Below are 24904 nucleotides of genomic sequence, written 5' to 3'. Positions count from 1 at the left end.
GTAATACTTGTAACGTGTAATTACTTGTAATTAGGAGATTTATAATTAGCCTTCAGTTAATGTCTGCAGTTAAACCCACATTATATCCGAGAAATGAACTTCAGAGGTATGTGACCTAACTTATGGGCTGGTTTTCCTTCGTACTGGAAGGTCAAACAGGCAGTCGCTTCTGTAAAAAACCGGACCTGTCAAATCTTCAGGTTAGGTAAGCGGACTCTGTGAAAAACGGGATATTGCTAGGAAGATGATGATCCACAATACAATACAATACAAATACACTTTATTGCACCAAAATAAAAAGAAATAATTACAAAAAGTCACATATAAGAGACAAAGTCGGTTTTTAATTTTGTTCTCGGATTTTCCCGTAAGATAAAGCAAGGGAATTTAGCCATACAGCCTAACCTACAGTATAAAAAAATATTCAAATTCAATTCAAATTCAAAAATATCTTTATTCAGTAGGTAACATAGTTACACTTTGAATCGTCAATTTTTACATAACGAACGTCTCATCCGCCTAAACTACTGCAGCTTCTCACAACCTGTATAGCCGGGGAAAAGAAGCTGCAAGAAAAACCTCGGCACAGGGCCCTAGACGTTCTTTTTTTAAAAAAAAATATATATTATTATAAAAAATATTATATTAAATTTTATGAATTTCTAGAGTTTAAATATCTCTCTCTTCATTTACGAGCTGCGCTCTTGTCGGTGGAGTAATCGCCATTCCTCTCTTCTAGATGATTTAAATATATGTGGTATATAATCCTATAAATCATCAGTGTCCAGTTAAGGCTACGGCAGCACATATAATGGAAGGTCTAAACGATTTACCCCTAGCCTACCGTTTGCAATTTACTATGTACTAGATAACGCTATGGTGTAGGTTTTAAGAGTGAGCGGCACAAAGTTGGTAAAGAACTTAAGCTGTCCGTCAGAATCTTCGATCACCTTTGCATGTTATTTTATTCCTAAAATACGTTGAAAACAAATGTCTAGTAACCGCCTCCGTGGTCTAGTGATTGAGCGTTGTATTCACGATCTGGAGGTCCCGGGTCAATGTGACAGTTCTTATATAAAAGCAGATACTTGAGCATTCTCTTGAAGGCAGTCTGAGCTGAGATTAGTTTATTAAAACCACCCTAAGTGTGTATGTGTATGTGTGTATGTATGTAAGTTTATATGTAACGGCCTCTGTGGTCCAGTGGTTGAGCGTTGGCCTCACGATCCGGAGGCCCCGGGCTCGAATCCCGGTGGGGACAAATCACAAAAAATACTTTGTGATTCCTAGTTTGGTTAAGACATTACAGGCTGATCACCTGATTGTCCAAAAGTAAGATGATCCGTGCTTCGGAAGGCACGTTAACCCTTGGTCCCGGTTATTACTTACTGATGTAAGTACGTAGTCATTTCATGAGTCATGTCAGGGGCCTTTGGCGTCTCAATAATAACCCTGACACTAGGGTTGATGAGGTTGGTAATCCACCTCACAACCCACAGGATAGAAGATTACGAAGCGACGATGTCTTTCTTACCGTCATATACCTCTATTTTGCCACTAGAATCTCCACCGCCAAATCTTCTGACCCACACCAAAGTTTTGAAGATAGCGATCTGATATCAAGCATCTTGAATCATTGTTAACAAAACTTATTGTTACGTTGTACGGCCTTCGACCGCATTGTCTATTATATTCAGTGTTGCCAATTTATTGTTGTATATATGAAAACTATGATTATGCGCTAACATCTAAACCCTATGATGGTGGTTGATGGTAGGGCTAGCAGAGGAAGACCAAGAAGGACTTACGATGACCAAATTGGAGATGTCCTTAGAAAAGGTTTAATACGATCTACTCTGAACCGGCGTGCGTGTATGAAGCGATTGATGAATGTGGAGGAAGCAAGAGAAGTGTGTCAGGATCGAAGCAAATGGAATTCTATAGTCTCTGCTTACCCCGTTGGGAAATAGGCATGAGTTTATGTATGTATGTTCTAAACCCTAGTTACTAGAGCCCTGTCATGTCAGGGGCTTATGGGGGCTCAATAATAACCCTGACACCAGGGTTGATGGGGTTGGTAATCCTCCTCACAACCCACACGATAGAAGGAGAGAAGAGCCCTGTAGGTACGATAAGCTGCAAAACTCCAATCAGTTTCTTGCAAAATAATTACCTGGTTGCACGTATGACCATCTGGTTACATGTCGGTTCTGTAATAGACCATCATCATCAATTTAAGAGCCACGCTCTTGTCGGTGTAGCATTTTCCATTCCAGTCTATCAAAGGCCAATTCCTTGACTTCCCTATAAGACACGATGTTAATATTTTCTTTAATTTGTTCCATAATAATGATGATGAATAATAATGTAATAGACCAGATCGTCGTGGAGATCCTTGGGGGAGGCCTATGCCCAGCAGTGGGCGTCATACGGCTGATGATGATGAGACCAAATACACCAAAAACATAAATTTTATATAACTAATGGTTCATAATTTCACCACTGTTTACAAATAATTCGCTGGGCTCAGTGACTGAACTTTTGCTCTTTGATTGTAAGTACTTATTTCCACTGCAAATAAATTTAAAGAAGCGAAAGGAATAGGGGCACTTGTATCAATTTCTTCTTCCTTTTTTTGCCTTGTTCTATCGCAGATTGGTTTTGCTTGGCATTCACTATTTGGCCGGACAAACGAGGCTCTCATCCACAACTATTCTTACACCGAAACCCATTTGTTAGTATCCGGAAGTCCAACTGACCTGACATCTGTATTTCTTCTATCTGTTACCATTGTTTCGCAAACCCCAAGGTTACTACAATGACGCCAAAAGATTTATGGTATTAAGTTATTTTTGTTTCATTTTAGAGATCCGCTGTAAAGCGTAAACGTACATAACATAACATAAATAATGTATTGCACAAACGGAAAAAAAACAACAGAAACGAAAAAAGAAAGCAAAAAATGTCCAATCAGTTTCTTGTAAAATATTAAATTAACTGGTTGCACTTAAGACCTCCTGGTTAGATATCGTTTCTTTAATAGTCCAAAAGCACCTACAAAAACATAAATTTTATAATTACGACAACTAATGGTTCATAATTTCACCACGGTTTACAAATAATTCGCTGGGCTCAGTGACTGCACTTATGTTCTTTGATTGGGTATACTTACATACATATATAATCTCACGCCTATTTCCCACCGGGGTTAGCAGAGACTATGGAATACCATTTGCTTCGATCCTGACACACTTCTCTTTCTTCCTTCACATTCATCGATGGGTTCAAATGCGCACGCCGGTTCAGAGTAGCAACCTTCACCTTATATACCGATTTTTGTTTTTATCTACTCTTAATGTAGCATTAGCTATTCTTCTTCTATCTTGTGGGTTGTGAGGTGAATGACCAACCTCATCAACCCTGGTCCCAGGGTTATTATTGAGCCGCCAAAAGCCCCTGACGTGACTCAAGTAACGACTACGTACTTACATTAGTAAGTAGTAACCAACGGCTTAACATGCCTTCCGAAGCACGGATCATCTTACTTCTGCAACGTCCTAACCTAACTAGGGATCACAAAGTGATTTGTCCCCACCGGGATTCGAACCCGGGACCTCCGGATCGTGAGCAGAACACTCAACCACTGGACCACGGAGGCCGGTAGCTATTCAAAACTAACAAGGGAATCCATGCAGAACCTCGTTAAACCCACTACTATAACTCTTAACCCAAGTTTTTGTATGAAAACATAATCTTTCAATGTTTCATGAGGTCATAAGCAAGAATGAGTCAAGTTTATTGTAGCTCCAATCTGATAAAAAAGATTAACTATAAAATTTCTGACTCATTCATTGACTTATTTATTGTAACATAACATAGCATCTTTTTTTTTGACGTGCCTTATTGTAGATTTACCGCAGATGGCATTAACTACTTGGCCAGACAAATGAGGAGCGCTGAAGGCTTTCAGACAACAGGCCTGAGGGTGCACAGTTTTGCGCAAACCTCGACTCAGGGCGTCGTCTGAAAGGAAAAATATTTGAACGAATTAATCGACTTTAGTGGGTTGATAGCGACAAGCGCTGATTGAGGGAAATCGTCGACCACGCCGGCGGGGTCGGTATCGGGGTCCTAAAGTGTTTGGTGTCGCGAGCTGATTGGCTGCCTCTATGGCTAGAGTAATCGGGTCATCGGGATCGTATAAAACAATATCACGCTGTATACCGAAAGGGGTAAGCAGAGGTGTACGGTCACGAGCATTAATATGTATACACTTTGGTACCATGTCACATTATCTTTTTTGTCAAATTAAACCGTAAGTCTCATTAAATGTCAAATGTGATAGTGCGACAGAGTCCTAAAGTGGGTACATTATATTGCTCATGGCTGTACAGTATTATGACCCGCTCCTCGCCAGCTATGGTTAAGTCCCATGTAGTAGGAGTGTGCCTATTGCCAACAAAATATCATCAGCTCTCTAGCATTGTCCTGTTTCTTCTTCGGAGTCCGCTTACCTAACCTGAAGATTTGACAAATATATAGCTAATATTATAATTTAAAAAAATATACTTATGGCTATAAGTTTTCTGAAGCCAATTCCAAAGGTTTTTTTTTTTCATTTGCTTCGTGCGGCAGTCACTAATAAGACCGGACAAATTGGGCTACGAGGATTTTCTAATGAGAGCGCCCTGGTAAGCGCCTATTTGTCTGAGGAGTTTGTCGTGGAGAGTTCATGGTCATCATCATCATCTCATCCTAGCATTATCCCGTTTTTCACAGGGTCCGCTTACCTAACAGTAGCGACTCCTTGTCTGACCTTCCAACCTGCGAAGAGAAAACCAGCCCAATACAGGTTAGGTTATATACCACCGAAAATGCATTTCTCGGGAATGTAGAATCATCGCAAAAGTTTTATAATTGTAACAAATTAAAAGAAAAACTAAAAATAAACATTAATTTTGCAACGGAAAATTCCACTTCATATTAACTCAGAACCATGGTCTGAATCATCCCCCTCAGTATACGTTACGATGTCACTAACACCCTGTACCTCTCCCTCCACCTAACGTCTCTGCCCCCTCTGGGAACACACATGTTCTATGTGATTCTTTTCACCGTTCCACACATTGCACGGAGCAACCTTAATTATTTTTAGATTTATATTTTTTTATCACCTATTCAATTTATCCCATGGTGACCATAAATTCGTCGGCACTAGGAAATAGTTACACAATTGCTAAGTCCATCCGTTGTATGAAGGTTGAAGCGGTTAAGGTAAGAAAAACTGCCTTTTTGTCTAAATAAAAAATAAATTTATATTTAAACGCATCGCGCCTTCGCCGGATTCGAATAATTGTTTGCAGACGCGGAAGACTCGTGCGCATTTTTTATTGTCACCCTCTAATTGGGTGGCTATTATTTGAATTGAGTTTAACACCCGTACTCTAAGAAACAAAATACATACTTACATACATAAACTTACGCCTATTTCCCACCGGGGTAAACAAGCGAAGGTTGGTGGTAGGGCTGGCAGAGGAAGACTTAGAAGGACATTGATAAATTGGAAATGTCCTTAGAAAAGGTTCAGTACGATCTAATCTGAACCGGAATGACAGACACTATGGAATTCCATTTGCTTCGATCCTGACACACTTCTCTTGCTTCCTCCACATTCATCAATAGTTTGAATTGTAGCGTTGACAGCTACTCTCCAAACGGCGATTCCCGCTACGCGCACGCCGATTCAGAGTAGATCTTACTGAACCTTTTACCCAAACCCAAAGTTAACATAACGTAAACACGACTACATCCCAATCGGGGTAGTCAGAAGTACATCGCAAGATAAACTAAATACCCACACCTCAACGAGCTTTCTGTTAGACCAACGTGATAGGTGAGCCGTATCGCCGTCTATAATGACCGAGCCAACTAACCCGGGTAGAACCCCGTCGCACTTAAATATTTAACATTTAGTAGGACTCACAGTTTGATTTGTCAAAAAAAGTTAATGTGACATGGTACCAAAGTGTTTACATACTGATGTATGTAAAAAAATAAGACGCTAATGAAATTAATTAGTGTTACATTTAAATTTGGAATGCACATGATATACGTATGCCAGGTTAGTTCCCATAGCTCACCACAATGGTCGGATACATTCGGTTTTTGCTACCAAATCCTTTTTTTGAAAGACAATGGGCTCGCGGCCTAAGTTATCAGTGTAATCAAAGCGGCGGCAGAATTGTGTGGATGTGCCTTAATAATTAAAATGCGAGAAGAGATTTTATTAAGTGGATTTTAGTTTTGCTGTCAGATGACTCTTCGGAGCCGTTGTAGAACGTTGTCGAATGAAATGAAAATTTGTTGTCGTATTCATGTTTGGATCATAAATGATTATCACGTGCTCAACGGTGAAGGGAAACATCGTGAGGAAACCCACATTCCCGAGAAATTCAAAATCATTTTCGGAGGTACGTGACCTATATTGGGCTGATTTATACTTCGCGGATTGGAAGGTCAGACAGACAGTCGCTCCTGTTAGGTAAGCGGACCCTGTGAAAAACGGGATAATGCTAGGATGAGATGATGATGATGACCATGAACTCTCCACGACAAACTCCTCAGACAAATAGGTGCTTACCAGGGCGCCCTCATTAGGAAATCCTCATAGCTCCCAATTTGTCTGGTATTAAGTATAGTGAATGCCGCCCGAAGCAGCTTAAAAATACGTTTAAAATTGGCATCAGACAACTTATAGTCATAAGTATATATTTTTAATATTATTAGCTATTTATTTATTAAAACTACCTTACATACCTTCATTAAACATATCTAGCGAGGAGTAAATGTATTACACTATACACATCTGCTTACCCTTTCAAGGATATAGGTGTGATGCTATCTCTATCGTTAAGTAAGTCAATGACATTAAGTATATTCAATCTGATTTAATAATTGATTCCCTTTAAACTAGCAATCTTGAATCATCAGTCGCATCCATACAATTCCAACGTCAGTTTCCCATTCACATATAAGCTTATGTCGTACAATGCCAGTGTTCAGTCGACTATGGTGCGCGCGACCTCTGTGACCTATATACAGACAGCAGTTTAATATGCATATTAGATAATCAAAAACATAACAATAACGGAAAATTAATAATAAACTTTTTATTTGAAAACTTTTAGAGCAATCCCTATTTAAAATTTGAAAATGGAACATGAATTTAAAATTAGAAAATTATAAATAAATAATGATTTAATAATTTGAATTTAGAACGACTTTTTATTTCAATTAAATAAGTGAAATGTAATTTATAAGTATTTATTCTTCCATAAAGTAAAATTTTGGGTTCTTACTTTACGACAAAGTGTAATTTCTAAGTCTTATTTTGTCTCAAAGTGAAAGTGAAATGACTGTGATAAGAACTGCATATCTTTATTGGATTGTGTGAATGATGGTAAAGGTGCAGCAAAGATGCGATCTAGTGCAGTTTTGTGTGTCTACCTGTCTGTTTGTCTTCTTGTGCACAACGTCGTTACATCCAGGGTTATACTTGTGGAGAATGCACCGAGTACGTACTTTTGTTTTTATTTTAAACATGCTACCCGCTTGTCTGAGTGCAAGGTTTACCTTTTTTTTAACCTGACCTGGGATGTCAGAGGCGGAGGACAGACAGGAGTCCTAGTAAGGCTTTGAAATAGACTACTCTGGGCGCCATCCCACTCGCGTCAGACAGACTACTGCGGGGCGGAAGGCAAGAGGGAAACCACTGCTCTATTTTTCCCTAAAAATAGTTTAGCTAGTAAACATGGTAGTCAAAGGTACATCCATCGCAAGATGAACTAAGTACCCACACCTCACCGAGATTTTTAAGATCAACATGATAGGTGAGCCGTAGCGCCGTCTATAATGGTCGAGCCAACTGTGTTAGTGAAAACTGCACTTAAGATAAATTAATAACTCATTGGTGCAAGTCCGGTTTTGAGGTTCATACCCCGTTTGAATAATTTTTAGAGTCGTAAGACCGAAAGTTCTTTTAAAATCGTCATCATCACTAATTTAAGAGCCACGCTCTTGTCGGTGTAGCATTCTCCTACTTTTTTAGGGAAAAATAGGACAGTGGTTTCCCTCTTGCCTTCCGCCCCGCAGTACTCTGTCTAACGCGAGTGGGATTGCGCCCAAAGTAGTCTATTTCAAAGCCGTACTAGGACTCCTGTCCTCCGCCTCTGGATAGTACTGACAGTTACTGCTGCCCTCTATCAGGTTCCAGGTTACAGTCCCTGTGACTCGCCGCTTCCGTCCTGCATTGCCGTACCGATGACTCCCATCGGCTTTTAAAATAAAACCTCATTATTTAACTATTGTGGCTGAAAATATCGACCGCAAGAGGATAAAGCTTTTTAAGACTTTATTAAGATACCAACGGTTTAACGTGCCTTCCGAAGCACGGATCATCTTACTTTTTGTACAATCAGGTGATCAGCCTGTAATGTCGTAACCAAACTAGGGATCACAAAGTGCTTTTTTGTGATATGTCCCCACCGGGATTCGAACCTGAGACCTCCGGATCGTGAGCCCAACGCTCAACCACTGGACCACGGAGGCCGTTGGTCCTAGTTACTACTCACAAAAACATAATCCTTTTCAACCGGCAAACTTAATAGCTCCAAACGATTTCTTCCAGGAAACTTTTAACCTTTGTCCGACTCAATCTTACCTGCGTGGTCAATTTGACTAATAACAGATGATCACTGACAGATGGACGGGCAAAAAACACGTAAACACGACCTTGACTGACTTCTTGTAATGCTGTAACATCAGGATCTAACGAACCTATTTATTTATTATAATAACGTAACGTATAGGTTTAATTTTTATTAGGGTTCCGTGCCTATCGGAACGGCAATGCGGGACGGAAGGGGCTTGTCACAGAGACTGTAACCTGGAACCTGTCAGAGGGCAGCGGTAACTGTCAGTACTATTCAGAGGCGGAGGACAGGAGTCCTAATACGGTTTTGTAATAGACTACTCAGGGCGTCATGACACTCGCGTTAGACAGAGTACTGCGGGGCGGAAGGCAAGAGGAAACCACTACCCTATTTTTCCCTAAAAAAGGAGCGTGGAGAAGGCTATAAAAATAAAAACGCTAGTGAATACCTTAATGAAACTGAGATGTTACTATTTGAAAAGCTTCCTTCTCTCTTTTAAACTTCTATTTTCTTGTGCCCGAAAGGGTCTGTGATGTGAAACTCATATGTAACTTACCAACTTGTACACCATCATAGTATGCAAATAAAGAATACATATACATACATACATAAATAGCCTATATACGTCCCACTGCTGGGCACAGAAAAGAAAAAAAAATAAATAAAAATAAAGAATAATAAAGAAATAAAGAATATTAAATATATATATAATGTCACGACTAAGACTTCGCTGTCTGTCCGTCCGTCTGTCACCAGGCTGTATCTCAAGGACCACGATAGCTAGACAGTTGAAATAGTCACAGATTATATATTTCTATTTCCACTATAAATTTTCTTTTCGGCGGATAAGAAAATGACAGGTATAACTTAAAGTAAAATTATGAGGTGTGTGCAGAAATCGGGGCCAATTTCAAGTAATATGATTCTCCCCTGACAAACGTAAATGGCGCGTTTTTTTTTTATTTCCGACGGAAATTAACTTTTTACCATTGCCTCGTAGTATTTTTCAATTGATTTTGTTTGTGACATGGACGATGAATAGCCGTTTAGATACACAATACTAGGAGGGACGCTAAAAATGTAGCGATAAACTAGAACTCGAAATATAAGATACTCGAAAGATAAGTGCGAAAGTAAGACCCAGAGGGGGTGAGATCGGCGCCCGAAAAAAAGGTTAATTATAAGATTAGTGGTATAAGGTTCGTGGAGAAACGAAAGAAGAGAAAATTAGATGATGATCAGAACAAAAGACTGAAAATGCAAAAGAAACAGTCGCTGTAAAAGGCAAGAAGCACACGTAACAAAGTAAGATCCAAAATGGCGGAAATAAACCTAATAAGAAAAACCAAGATGGCGCCGGAAAAGAAATGTCGACCAAGAAGAATCAGAACAAAAAAATGCATATGTTAGTGCTTGAGTGCAGTAAATAGCACAGTGTCGTGTTAATTTATTGTGCAAAGTGTTTTGTTCATTTTGTTTATTATTTACTAGCTACCCGCCCCGGCTTCGCTCGGGTGCAATGCTGAGGAAAAAATGAAATTATTTACGACATCACATCAAAAACCTCAAAAATAACTGTATTTCTCCACTATTTAATGTATGTTATTATAATTATAAACCTTCCTCTTGAATCACTCTATCTATTTAAAACAAACCGCATCTAAATCCGTTGCGTAGTTTTAAAGATTTAAGCGTACATAGGGATATAGGGACAGAAAAAGCGACTTTGTTTTATATTATGTAATGATGATAAAAGAAAGCATGTTTATAAACCTAATAAGTTAATTTAATACTTCATAGATTAGTGATTATCTAGAAGATATATGACAGGGGGATTTGCTATCTGGGAACCGGGGTCATTCTCACATAATTACACTAACATTATTAACTTTAGTTTTACTTTTAGGTATTTATTTTTTGTTGCACCATCCCGCTTCCAAGTTGTTTGTAAATGTTTGTTTCCTTTTGGTGGTTGTCTGGAAGAAATTGCTCTAGAGCAATAAGGCCGCCCAAATTGTACTGTATTCATGTGTTATGTCGGATTGTTGAAATTTTAGTTCTGTGCAATAAAGTATATTTGATTTGATTTGATTAAATGATAATTTCTCTTGACAGCATGCTTCAGGAGGGTGCTGGCGGGTCGCCGTGCCCTCCGAAGCTTCGTACGTCGCGTGGTGCCGTGTGAGAGGCTTGAGGATTGCCGACGGGAGTGCGCTGAGGAGAGGAGGTTCCATTGCGAGAGCTTTAACTATAGGTATGATTGTTTTTTTTATTAAGTATGCCTATATAACATATATACACAAGACCACGCCTATTTACCTTTGGGGTAGGTAGAGACCACGGAATTCGATATACAGGGTGTTAGTGACATCGTAACAAAAACTATCAAGTAGATATCAAGTAGAATTTTCCGTCGCAAAAGTATGGAACTGAAAATAACCAAAAAAAAAAACAAAAATTTTCAAAACAATTCCGATAGGAAATTCCACTTGATATCGTCTCGGAATCATGGTCTGAATCATCCCCCTCAGTATTCGTTGAGATGTTACTAACACTGTATTATATAAGGGGGAAAAAAGGAACGCTATTTCTAAAACCATCTCGATATTTTGTCTTAATTAGCTTTATTTCTCTATTTTTACCTCTCAAATGTGTTAATCGCTAAAAAAAATTCCTACGCCAAAAAACAAGTGTTACTATATTAAGTTACAAATCATTTTAATGGTCAATTATGAACGTTTTAAACTTATTAAGGTCATGGTTATACCTATGGTTATCAGGAAACGTTAACCGTGCGAACATAACGTGAGAACTGTTACTAAATGAATATAGAGGTAATATTATATAAAAGTAGAAGTAAATAGTAAGTAAATTAAACATTTGCAACCATTCAAACTTTTTTTATTTTGTATTACATAACATACAGGGTTTTAGTCTTCTTCTATCGTGTGGGTTGTGAGGTGGAGTACCAACCTCATCAACCCTGGTGTCAGGGTTACTATTGACCCGCCAAAGGCCCCTGACATGGCTCATATAACGACTACTTACCTACATCAGTAAGTAAGTAGTAAACGGGATCAACGGCTTAACATGCCTTCCGAAGCACGGATCATCTTACTTTCGGACAATCTGTTAATTAGCCAGTAATGTCCTAACCAAACTAGGGACCACAAAGTAATTTTTGTGATGTGTCCCCACCGGGAATCGAACTCGGGACCTCCGGATCGTGAGCCCAGCGCTCAACCACTGGACCACGGAGGTCGTTGTCACGGAGGGTTTTAGTGACATTGTAACGAAAACTTTGAGGAATAATTCAAACCATGATTCTGAGTTGATATCAAGTAAAATTTTCCATCGCAAAAGTGTGGAATTAAAAATAATTAAAATAAACACTAATATTTGGTTCACGCCGCGACTTGTGCTGAGTAAGGCCCTTTTATCTCAGGACGTCCACCACCACCTTATGGTCATTTCGACAAACATCCGTCTTGCTTTTTTGTAATTGTTTTAGTGGAAATTTGATATGATGTTGTTGACTTTTTTTGTGTGTGGCGTCCTTTTATAATAAACTTTTTCTATTCTATTTTCATGAAAATTCTGGAAGGAAATTCCTCTTAATGCCAACTCAGCATCATGGTCTGAATTAACCCCCTCAGTATTCGTTACGGTGTCACTTACAACCTGTATAACATAAACAGCTTATGTCCCACTGCAGGACACAGGCTTCCCCTCAATCAACCGGGGGGTATTTACAACTATTCGCACTATTCCTAAAATATCAAAACCATGTACATCAAAGTCGACTAAAGATATAACAAGTTGTACTCATAAGTTACGAGATAAGAGCAAAGTTGAACAAAGAACCGATCAGGCACCGTCCCTTCTCCTGGCATGCACTTTGAACAACTAGGTTACTCACTAACTCACCAGAGTCGAACTTAGACCCTTTGTTAGTGGGCTCTGTTTTCCGCATTTAGACTCTAAGATGGCCCATTGTGCGTGTAATTGTTGACTACGTAAGCCAACCTAACTCCTTCCAGAAGCTCAGAAGCCTCCTGGGGTCCTCCTTTGAGGATTTTTACCTGTTGTGCTGACACTCCCGTGCATTCAGAGATTCTTTGCAGAGGCTGTCTGGACGCAGTTTCTTTTGCGTCCAGACAGCCTCTGCAAAGTGGGCTGTGGGCTGTCCGTTATCCCTAAATTAAATAGGTGTTTGCTGAGAAACCTTTGACTTTTGTAGAACCTTTGCTATTAGAAGAATATACTTCACTACCTTTCCGCCGGCTAATCCGTCTGCGTGGTCCGGTAGAGAGCTCTCAGCGCTTCCCATTTGTCCAAAAAGGCCATAATAAAGTTTAACAGCATGCAACAGATAAGCAGCATTCCAGTTCTTTTCTTTTCTGACATAACATACATACACATACATACATAAACTCACGCCTATTTCCCACCGGGGTAAGCAGAGACTATAGAATTCCATTTGCTTCGATCCTGACACACTTCTCTTGCTTCCTCCACATTCATCAATCGCTTCATACACGCACGCCGGTTCGGTTCTGACATAATATAACACCTCATTCCCGAGGAATGCATTTTCGGAGGTACGTGATTTGACCCTGTATCTGGTTTTCCCTTCGCGGGTTGGAAGGTCAGACAGGCAGTCGCTTCTGTAAAAAACCGGACCTGTCAAATGTTCAGGTTAGGTAAGCGGACCCTGTGAAAATCGGGATAATGCTAGGGGGATGATGAGTGAAATATGTGATATTTAAAGGATGAAGCGTTTGATAGTCCCCTGGATCCTGTGGTTCACCGGTTTGCTTCTCAAACGGGGAGCGTCGGTTCTAAGCCCGGTCTTCTTCTTCTATCGTGTGCGTTGTGAGGTGGAGTACCAACCTCATCAACCCTGGTGTCAGGGTTACTATGGAGCCGCCAAAAGCCCAGACTTGTACATAGTATCATGTCCCTGAAAACAACCACTCCTCGCCAGCTATATTTAAGTCCCATGTAATAAGTGCAAACCTCTTGCTATTCCGTGTCATTATTTAAGAGCTGCGCTCTTGTCGGTGGAGTAATCCATGGAGTAAGCGACTCCACTTTTTGCTTCACCAAATCCTTCACCTCCTTATACGACACGACCTGCACCTTCTCTTTTATTTCTTTCATAAACGTTCTCCTAGGTCTACCTCTTCCTCTCTTTCCTTAAATTGTTCCTTCTATGATTTGTTCTTTATAAACGAATCGTGTCGTATCAAGTGGCCAATCATATTTCCTCTCCCGTTCTCTAAAGTATCTATTGTGGTTCTTTTTTGTTTAACTCTTTCCAGCACATTGTAATTTACAATTATCTATGATCCAAGCTTTTTGGCGGGAAACGGGAACGGGACAGTTGCTTTCTTCATTGAATAATCTAAATAATTAATACGAAGTGGTGTTTTATGGTTAATGATCGCATTAAGTTAGTCGGAAGACATTCGCGAGTGTTATTATATCGGAGTATTCAATAAACAAAGTGTATCTGCCTATTTCCGCTTCGTGCCAGGAAGCCGCTTCATAACTCGAAAGTTTATGCGGATTTTTGAGTTAATTCGTTTGGGGTTCGGAGTAGGAGTCTACTCCGAGGGTGGGGGCTTAGGTTTCATCATCATCACCCTTCATTATTTCATTAATCATCAAGAAAAAAAATACGTAGGACATGGCTGTATGGGCATAGGTCCCTTTGCCTTACCCTTCGGGAAAAAACAAAACAAAAAAAAATATCTATGATCCAAACATGAATTCAAACTTTAGTGAGTCGAATTGGGTGGTTTACCTAAGCCGGGGTTCGAATCTGTGACACTACGGTGTAAGTCATACTTTCTTCGAACAGGATTCTTTTCTTCCTGTCCAGAATCCAATCTAAAAAAAATAATCTATTAAGTTTATTATAAAAAAAACAGTCAAACAACAAAATAACTTAATAACAAACCACATAGCACGAAACTCCCAATTCTTCATTGAATAGCAGGTACATGCGTATACGCAGCCTCGGCGGTATCTCGCGATCAGCATTGTCAAACGCTACTGATCACCTTGGCGGGAGACAGGGACGGTGTAAGGATTAATTAATGTATTATAGTTATACCTTAGGTAATTAGTTAGTGAATATTTTGATGCAAATTATGACGTTTTTATAAATACATTCTAAGGTTGAATGAGCCACTTCAGCATCACGCCTGCATCCTCGAAAGGTATACAGATACAAACACTCCCAGCCAGCGATGTTAATCTTCCATGTTAAAAAAAAATGGGATTTTTCTCCCTTATACTAATATGTATACACTTTGAAACCATGTCACATTAACATTTTTGACAAATTAAACCGTAAGTCTTATTAAATGTCAAATATCATAGTGCGACAGGGTTCTTAAGTGGGGACTTACATGATATTGCTCATGACTGGGTTATGAGGGAGACATGAACCCAAACTAGGAAGGACCTGCGTTTTGGGACACCTGGTCTCTACCACAAATACATTCGATTTAACTACAAATTGTAACAACACACAAATTGACCCCTGCAGACACCTCCTAATTTTATTTTAAGTTACACCCGTCACATTCTTATTTGTAAAAGTGGGACGGGTGATTGTCAATAAGTTAATTTTAAAACGAATGAATAACCCGGGCTAATAAAATAGGCATCACGTTGGTATGCAATCCGTTTGACGTGCTGTCTACTTAATTCTGACGGTTATTGGCCGATGTAAAATTTTTAGACGGTTTTTTTAGATTTCTGCTTAAAATTGACGAGTATTCCATAAATTTTATGCCTGTCGATTACCCGTCCCTTTCTTTTTCAGCGGATAAGAAAATGACAGGTAAGTATAACTTAAAATAAAATTAAATGGCGTCTGCAGGAATTAACACCAATATTAAAATTACTACTTATGATGTAAGTAAGCAGTCGTTACATGAGCCATGTCAGGGGCCTTTGGCGGCTGTAACCCTGACACCAGGGTTGATGAGGTTGGTACTCCACCTCACAACCCACACGCTAGAAGATTTATAAAGACCTCACTTCTCACTAGCGCCATCTATCATCGCTCTGCAGCAACTCCACAAAAAGCCGACCCAATTTGCATAAAACACATAAAACATGATTCCTATCACCAGACTCGATAATTATGATTGTATTCCACATGATAATCATCATCAGAACTGGGTCAGTACGCAAGGTTACGTCATTCTGATGAGAAAATTGACTCCCACGGTTGATGGTGATACAAGTATAGTGTACTATGAACTATGAACACGTGCTTTTCTTCTTCTATAGTGTGGGTTGTGAGGTGCATTACCAACCTCATCAACCCTGAGTAGTAACCGGGACCAACGGCTTAACGTGTCTTCCGAAGCACGGATACTTTTTCGACAATCATGTGATCAGCCTGTAATGTCCTAACCAAACTAAGGATCACAAAGTGATTTTTGTGATATGTCCCCACCGGGATTCGAACCTAGAACCTCCGGATCGTGAGCCCAAAGCTCAACCACAGGACCACGGAGGTAGACCTCTGAGTATCACTAACACCCTGACCTTTCTTTACCCTTGCAGGTTAGACCCTTCATTCCGCGGCAAAGGCCTGTGTGAGATGATGACGAAGCCAATAGAAGCCTTCGACCTTCGACGTGACTTCGTAGAGGATAAGGACTATGACTTCTATGAACTAGACAGAAACAGTCTGGAGCCTCATTGCCCGGAGACCCTGAGGGGACCCGGGCTTCTACATTCAGGGTTCTTGTCTTCTAAACCAAATAAGGAAAGGTCAGTATAGATTGTCAGTGTGATTTGTTCAGAGAACGGATCACGGGTTCGAATCCGGCTCGGGCCACTTTTTTTTATTTATTGTTATTTATATTAAATCATCATCCCCTTAGCATTATCCCGATCTTCACAGGGTCCGCTTATCTAACCTGAAGATTTGTCAGGTCCGGTGTTATACAGAAGCGACTGCCTGTCTGACCTTCCAACCCGCGAAGGGAAAACCAGCCCAATACAAGTTCGGTTACTCTTTTCGCATTCCTCGGAAAAATGGGTTTCCTTACGATGTTTTCCTTCACCGCTGAGTACGTGACATGATCATTTACATTGGTTTAGGCCATTGGTTATTGTTATTTGTTTATTAAATCTTAAAACTAAATATGGCCTGCAAAACTGTTTAAACAGTTTGCAGAAAGGTGTCTCTAGTAGTAATATGTATGGCTAATAGCAATATGTACATCACAATGGTGTTGATTCCTGTACACACCATCTAATTTTATTTTAAGTTATACCTGTCATTTTATTATCTGCCAAAAAGGAAAAGAAGGAAAGAAGGAGGCGGCATTCAGGATTAACATAACATAACATAAACAGCCTATATACGTCCCACTGCTGGGCACAGGCCTCCCCTCAATCAACCGGAGGGGGTATGGAGCATACTCCACGCTGCTCCACTGCGGGTTGGTGGAGGTGCTTTTATGGCTAATAGCCGGGACCAACGGATCCAGGATTCGTTGGCATTCAGGATTATTATAGTAAAATCTTTTTATTGAATTAATTTTTAATGAATTATTTTTACAGTTACCAGAACAGTTGGGATAGAACTGACTACTCGGACAGGGGATATGACAGAACCTACAACAGGTTCTACGACGATAGGAGGGTAGACAGGAATTACGGAGGAGCCCGCAGAAGACATGAAGATCAGTTTTTTGTTCCTTATCAAATTGGTAAGTGAGACTTTTTGAATAAGTAATAGCTATATCAATGTCCTTCTCACATCATACGTTAATAACACACCCAGGACGGGATTTTTTCGCATAATGTTGTTTGTCCTATTTTAATTAGGCATAACCGGTTAGGCATATTTTTCTTGTTATAATCGTCTTTTGGCATAATGGTTACTTGTCATCTGTTTTACTTAGCATAATGCTTGTTAAGCTTAATGATGTTTGCCCTATTCTTGTAGGTTTATCACATTTAACTTGGATACCATAGTGTAATAGTAGGTTAGGGCGCGGCGGGGTGGCCCTTGGGCCACCCCTAGGCCGCCAACATGTTTATTTAAATAGGTATGAATTTATGCTTAAAGTGTTTACGCTTTATTATATTATGTGTAAATAGTTATGCCTACCTTTTATGCGTAACGATTATTAGGAATAGTAAATATATGCCATGCAAATTTATGACATAAAATTTTATGCAACAAAATAGGGAACCATTCGGAGGCGAAGGACAGGAGTCCTAGTACGGCTTTGAAATATACTACTCTGGGCGCCATCCCACTCGCGTCTGACAGAGTACTGCGGGTAGAAGGCAAGAGGGAAACCACTGCTCTATTTTTCCCTAAAACAGCATGGAGAATGCTACACCGACAAGAGCGTGGCTCTTAAATTAGTAATGATGATGCTATGTTGTGTGTTACAGATATAGCCATAAGTATGTATAATATAGGAGCTCGGTGGCGCAGCGGTTAACGCGCTTGGTCTGCGATTTTTGAAGTTAAGCAACTTTCGCAAAGGCCGGTCATTGGAAGGCACGTTAAGCCGTTGGTCCCGGCTGCATTAGCAGTCGTTTATTACCACCAATCCGCACTGGGCCCGCGTGGTGGTTTAAGGCCCAATCTCCCTATCCATCCTTAGGGGAAGGCCCGTGTCCCAGCAGTGGGAACGTTAATGGGCTGGTGATGATGATGATGATGTATAATATATGACGTGTAATGTGACTTTTATGATATAAAGACTGAATATTGAACTTAATATTCCAGGTCTAGCCCGTTCTAATGAGGACCAAGACACATGGGGCCAATATGGAGGTTCCTACGGCAACTCGTACTATAAGGACCGCAATGACTATCACAAGTCCATCAGCCACTGGGGCCTCAACGACCTGGAACCACCGCCACCAGTTTACGGAGTCCGCCCTCTGGTCAACCAGAACTTCAATTATCATGATCTGTCCAAAAAGATTGACAGGTATACTGCGCTTTGCACTTTCCTTACTTTCGTTCTTATGAATTTAAAAATAGGAATCTGGAAAATTCTTGTAGGGGAATTTCCAGGCTCCGTTTCTCAAAAACAATATATATATGGCGCTGTAAAGATTTTCCTGCGTTTAACCTTTTCCTTTTATCTTTGTTTTGGGGTATAAATGATGACCATTGTTATCACACCCAGGCACAATTACATCTTCCACCTATATCATTCTGGCCAAAATAACGAGAAGCAATATAGGTAGCAACATTTTTCTATCCATAATGCTTATATATTTCTGCCATAAAATTATATTATTGAAAGTATGTACCCGACTAATGACAGACTACGACTGCTATGGGCGCCAGCCCACTCGCGTCAGACAGAGTACTGCGCGGCGGAAGGCAAGAGGGAAACCACTGCCCTATTTTTCCCTGAAAAGTAGCGTGAAGAATGCTACACCGACAAGAGCGTGGCTCTTAAATTAGTAATGAAGATGTTATGTTGTGTGTTAAAGATATGGCTACGGGTCTTGGAAGAGAGGCAGGTGGAACGTTTCGGGGCCGTCAGGGTCTGGAAACGGCTTGGATTATGGCGAGTCTTCATACTACAAGCCGCCTAAGCCAGTGTTCTACGAGTCCACCGAATCTCATGAAAGGAGTGATGAGGCTGTTGTCAAAGGTACGTGCTAAGAAAAAGGTATTTATATCAAAGTTTCAGAGACATTTTGGAGACAGATAGATAATAAAAAGAATGAATGACACATATGTTTATTACGCGGCCACACCCCTGACACTTCATACAAACAACCTCGTTTTACACAGACACCACACATTAACATTATCGTACACGCGCATCTGTGTGTGTGATGTTTGAGGGCTGTCAATTACAATAAGTAAGTACCAAATTTTACCGAGAATTTACGAGTTGCGGGAATTTTTCGGTGATTAATTTTTGAAGTGTTTGATTCAAATAAGGGTCATATCTCACTAGGTCACCACAGCGCTACAAAAAGGAAATTTGGGAATTATTCAGGATTCGGTTGCTGGTAACAAATTGGTCACGCAGTGAGGTGAGATACCCTGGTTATACATTTTGTTAGTATCATCACCATGGTGCTGCCACCAAAATTGGGTAGCAAAGACAAATTATGAAATTCTGATTAGGTACAAAATAAAGACAGATCTAACGATTTTTTTGTTCTTTTTAACTCATTTATGAAATTTCATAACAAGAAAAACGTAGGTAATAATTATTTATTTATTTATTTATTTAAAGGGATTATAACAGCTTATCAATATAAGAATTACAAATGGTAAAAAACATGTTGCAAGCCAATTACAACTATCCACGGTTTACATTTTGTATGATTGAAGCAATGTAGGTACGCATACATAGATACTTAAAGAGGAATTCCATTCTAAAGACTACAACAGAGTAACTAATAGGAGCTAGATATAATTATTATGAGAACAAAAGAGGAGGAGAAAAATTTAAACCAAATATAAACTTAACTAAAAGTACCGATACCAAGATAAACACATTATCAAAACATTAATAATTAAGACACATTATATGTATATAATTAATAAACATAATCATAATAAATAATAGATAGATAGCTCTTAAATACGTTACACATATTAAATACGTATTAAATATTAATTACATATTATATATTCATATACACATACACACACATACATATATATATACGTACATACAGATATATGTGCATATTTACCCACATACATACATACACGATAATAATTACTATACCTACATATCTATCACTGGTATTATAGATAATTTCTATTCACCTAACCCCGCACCTCAGCCCACCCCCTTTAGTCCGACATTTTATCACGTTATGCTATGACGTCACGGTGTGCTTTTAAATTTTATACAAATTTCGAGTTTAGACGTTGAAAAAGTAACGGATTTGACTAGTTGAAAACTAGCCTGAAAAAGGCAGTTCAGTTTCCATAGTTCACTCAGCTGTTCCCCTCATCAACTCCCGAGCATTACATCCCGTTTTTCTCAGGGTCCGCTTACCTAAAGTGAAGATTTGACAGGTCTGGCTTTTTACAGAAGCGATTGCCTGTCTGCCAGCGGCTTTTCCCCCTATAGCCTCTAATATATTGTCATCTCTTGCTTCCAGACTGCACTTCCCGCCGTCGTCCGGGCATGTCTTTAGGGTCCGGTGCCATTCGACGATCCCTTCTTGCTCGCACTGTGGTGCAGTGCGAGGCTGCCTGCTTTAACGAACGGGAGTTCAAATGCGTCTCCTACAGCTACCGGTAATACATCATAAGCTCACGACTAAACCACATCCATCGCAAGATGAACTAAGAAACCCCACCTCATTCGAGCTTTCCGATCTTCTCTTCTATCGTGTGGGTTGTGTGGATTACCAACCTCATCAACCCTGGTGTCAGGGTTATTATTAAACCGCCAAAGGCCCTTGATGACTTGTGTAACGACTACATACTTACACCAGTAAGTAGTAACCGGGAGCTACGGCTTTTAATGTGCCTTCATCTTACTTTCGGACAATCGCGTGATTACCCTGTAATATCCTAAACAAACCAGGGCTCAAAAAGTGATTTATATGATTTCCCACTAGGATTCAAACCCGATACCTACGGATCGGGAGCCCAACGCTCAACCACTGGACCACGGAGGTAGAACAAAAAATCGTTAGACGATCGCGTAATTCGCGATCTCGATTCTAATTGTCATATATACAAAAATATTATTTTACCATTTTAAACCTGTGTTGCCAGCAACAATCAACATCTGATCCAAATAATTTCCCCCAGTTACTCCAACTCGCATGGCTCAGACAACTGCTTCCTGAGCGAGCGTCCGTACCGCGGGCTGCAGTTGTCCGCAGACAGCGGCTCCGATGTCTACGCCATGCCGGAAGACCACGGCTGCTCCGCCACCACCAAGCCTTTCGTTGAGAGCGGTCAGTTTTTATACGTATGATCACTAGATTGGAACTTATTTTATTAATTTTTTTCTTCTTGTTTGATATTATTTGATATTTTCCTTGTTTTATTTTGTTGTTATTTAGTAATTAACCACTTTTTAGCATTTAACTGCAACTAACCTCACGTTACAAAATTTCCTAACCATGCCGTGTATACACGTTTTGGGTTTCAATCTAGTTATTACCCACATCTGTAACCTTGTATTTTCGCATGCCATGAATGTTACCTGTTGTGTGTACCTTTTAAATAAATAAATAAAATAGATAGCCCAGTTGGTAGAACGCTTGCCTATCACTTTGAGGTCACAGGTTTGACTCCAGCACAGGCCTAAACAAATAATTATCGAATTTGTTTTCGAATCTCAGCGGTCATGAGGAAATCCACATTCCCAAGAAAAGCATTTTCGGAGGCATGTGACCTAACCTGTATTGGGCTGGTTTTCCCTTCGCTGGTTGGAAGGTCAGACAGGCAGTCGCTTCTGTAAAAAACCGGACCTGTCAAATCTTCAGGTTAGGTAAGCGGACCCTGTGAAAAACAGGATAATGATAGGGAGATGATGATTTCTTCTTTTTTGATGTAACTTTTTGTAGATTTGCCGTAAATGGTATAACTATTCAGGCAGACAAACAGCTGTTGTCGCAGCCACGTGAAATTCAATATCTTTTTTTTTAAATTGACTTATTGTAGATTTACCGCAATTGGCTTGTCGCTATCGACCCACTAGGGCCGATTAATTCTTTCAAATATACTTCTCTCAGACGACGTTCTAAGCCGAGGTTCGCGCCCAACTGGGCACCCTCAGGTCTGTTGTCTTAAATTGTGTACCGGGTAGAGACCCCAGCGCTCTCCATTTGGCCGGCCAAGTAGTTAATGCCATTTGCGGCAAATCTGCAATAAGTAACGCCAAAACAAAGAATAATAGGTACTTTCTTTTCTTTCAAATGTCAAAAGCAATATTGCTTTATTTAGGTGAATTGCGGAATCGGATCAATGTGGGAGCCTTTTTCGAAAGTATCATTCAAATTCTGAAAATGGTCTTTTTGGTCTTTCAGAATGCTTCTGGCACGTTCGGTCAGGAGCTGCCGTGGGGGACGCAGCGGTCAGGGCGGCCCTTACGGTGGCTGGGCTCGGCGCCTGTGAAGCAGAGTGCATCAGAGCACACGCCTTCTTCTGTCGAGGGTTTAGCTTCAGGTATGGTAAAATAATGGTAAAAGAGGATGGGGAAGACCAAAAAGAGCTTACATGGAACAGATTAAAGAGAAGGTGAACGTCGTGTCTTATGAAGAGGTGAAGGAATTGGTCTTTGATAGACAAGAATGGAGAATGCTACACCGACAACAGCGTGGTTCTTAAATTAGTGATGAACGGAAAATTATAAATTGGTGCTAATTTCCGTAGACACCATTTAATTTAATTTTAAGTTGCACCTGTCTTTTTCTTATCCCCCCAAAAGCATAAAGTCAGGTAAACAACAGGCATAAAACTTATGTAACACGTCAATTTTAGGCAGAAATCTAAAACAACCACGAAAACAACCCTCTTAAAACTTCACATTGGCCAATAACCCGACAGAATTAACTTATCAGCACACGTCTAACAGGGTGCATAGCAGCGAGATACCTATTTAATCCGCCCGGGTTAATCATTCAATCACTTATTCATTTCAAAATGAACAGCTGTCAAATCATAGAAGAGAGATAGAGAGAGGTAGAGATGTACTTCTACCTTCCCCCTCCTAACTTCCCTACCCTACCCCGTCCCTCGCTCACCCTCTCTCTTCGGGGATACAGGTGATTTGATTTTCTTCGGCTTCTTCGGTTACATAACACAACATTAAACTATTTTTTAATGGTACCAGGTTCGACTCCCCGACCATAGGCGACGACTTGGAGAACTGCATACTAACCTCAACACCGCCCACGTCCTTAGACGCTGGGCGTGGGCTACGGCCCACTGCTGGGCACGAGCTGTACGCTCGTGGGAACTACGGTAGAGGGTGCGAGCCGGCGCTGTATGATGATCTGCATCAGGGTGAGACTGGAGGTAAGCTTGTGAAAAAAAAAGAAATACAAAACACCTCATTTTACACAGACACTACACATTGACATTATCTTGCACGCGCGTCTGTGTGTGTGACGTCTGACGCTATACGATTGAAGACTAAAGTAAGACCGAGGGGGGTGAGGTAAACCTAGCTCAGCCGCTGGTGGGGAGCGGAGAGTTGCTGTTCTATACATGGTATTATTCCTTATTCTTTCTTAGTCATAAAGTAGTTTTGTAACGGCCTCTGTGGTCCAGTGGTTGAGCGTTGGACTCACAAATCCGGAGGCCACGGGTTCGAATCCTGGTGGGGACATATCACAAAAATCACTTTGTGATCCCTAGTTGGGTTAGGACATTACAGGCTGATCACCCGATTGTCCGAAAGTAAGATGATCCGTGCTTCGGAAGGCACGTTAAGCCGTTGGTCCCGGTTACTACTTACTGATGTAAGTAAGTACCTAGTCGTTACATGAGCCATGTCAGGGGCGGGAGCCTTGGGCGGCTCAATAGTAACCTTGAAACTAGGGTTGATGAGGTTGGTAATTCACCTCACAACCCACACGATAGAAGAATAAGAAGGAGAAGGTACTTTTTTGTAGGTTTTTATTTATTGTATAAACGCATGCGCGCTTTTGACTCCTACCAGAATGTTACTTGCAATACGACGCAGCAGCAAAGCTGATCGGCACATCCATCAAGGGCCAGGCGCGTGTGAAGAACGAGCGATCTTGCGGACAAGCCTGCACTAACGCACCTTTCAGATGCCTTAGCTTCTCTTACAAGTAAGTTCATCTTTTTTTTGTGAACAGCCTCCGTGGTCTAGTCGTTAGAGCGTTAGGCTCAAGGTCTGGAGGTCCGCGTTCCATTCCCGATGGGTCATCATCATCAGCCCATTAACGTCCCCACTGCTGGGGCACGGGCCTTCCCTATCCACTTGACAGTCCAGGCGCACTAGCAAATCTAGCCTCAACAGTCCAGGCATTTCGAACTGGCGCGGCGTTCGGTGGGCGATATCGTGGCGTGTTATAAAAAGGCGTGTAACTCAAAAACTACTGTGGCTATAATAAAGAAAATTCAGAAACAGCAAGCGAGACGTGCAATGATTCTAATTAGATAAAAATAAAAAAGATCACATTATAAAATCTATCTCAAATCCAATTAGAAT

General features: G+C 40.4%; 1 protein-coding gene across 1 annotated transcript in view; it reads left to right on the top strand.

The window, feature by feature from the left end:
• Positions 1 to 7317: 7317 nt before the first annotated feature.
• The window catches only part of LOC126378334 (uncharacterized), a 40270-nt gene continuing 22683 nt past the window's right edge, over positions 7318 to 24904 (top strand). Inside the window, exons 1-11 of the mRNA XM_050026583.1 lie at positions 7318 to 7573; positions 10827 to 10965; positions 16302 to 16511; positions 17310 to 17458; positions 18496 to 18703; positions 19218 to 19381; positions 20862 to 21000; positions 21523 to 21671; positions 22749 to 22887; positions 23555 to 23739; positions 24386 to 24521. Coding sequence (XP_049882540.1) covers positions 7477 to 7573; positions 10827 to 10965; positions 16302 to 16511; positions 17310 to 17458; positions 18496 to 18703; positions 19218 to 19381; positions 20862 to 21000; positions 21523 to 21671; positions 22749 to 22887; positions 23555 to 23739; positions 24386 to 24521 — 1715 coding nt within the window. The 5' untranslated portion in view covers positions 7318 to 7476. The remainder of the gene's footprint in view (positions 7574 to 10826; positions 10966 to 16301; positions 16512 to 17309; positions 17459 to 18495; positions 18704 to 19217; positions 19382 to 20861; positions 21001 to 21522; positions 21672 to 22748; positions 22888 to 23554; positions 23740 to 24385; positions 24522 to 24904) is intronic.

This window comes from Pectinophora gossypiella, chromosome 26, assembly GCF_024362695.1.
Source record: "Pectinophora gossypiella chromosome 26, ilPecGoss1.1, whole genome shotgun sequence".
NCBI lineage: Eukaryota > Metazoa > Arthropoda > Insecta > Lepidoptera > Gelechiidae > Pectinophora > Pectinophora gossypiella.
This window is presented reverse-complemented; position numbering and strand designations above follow the sequence as displayed.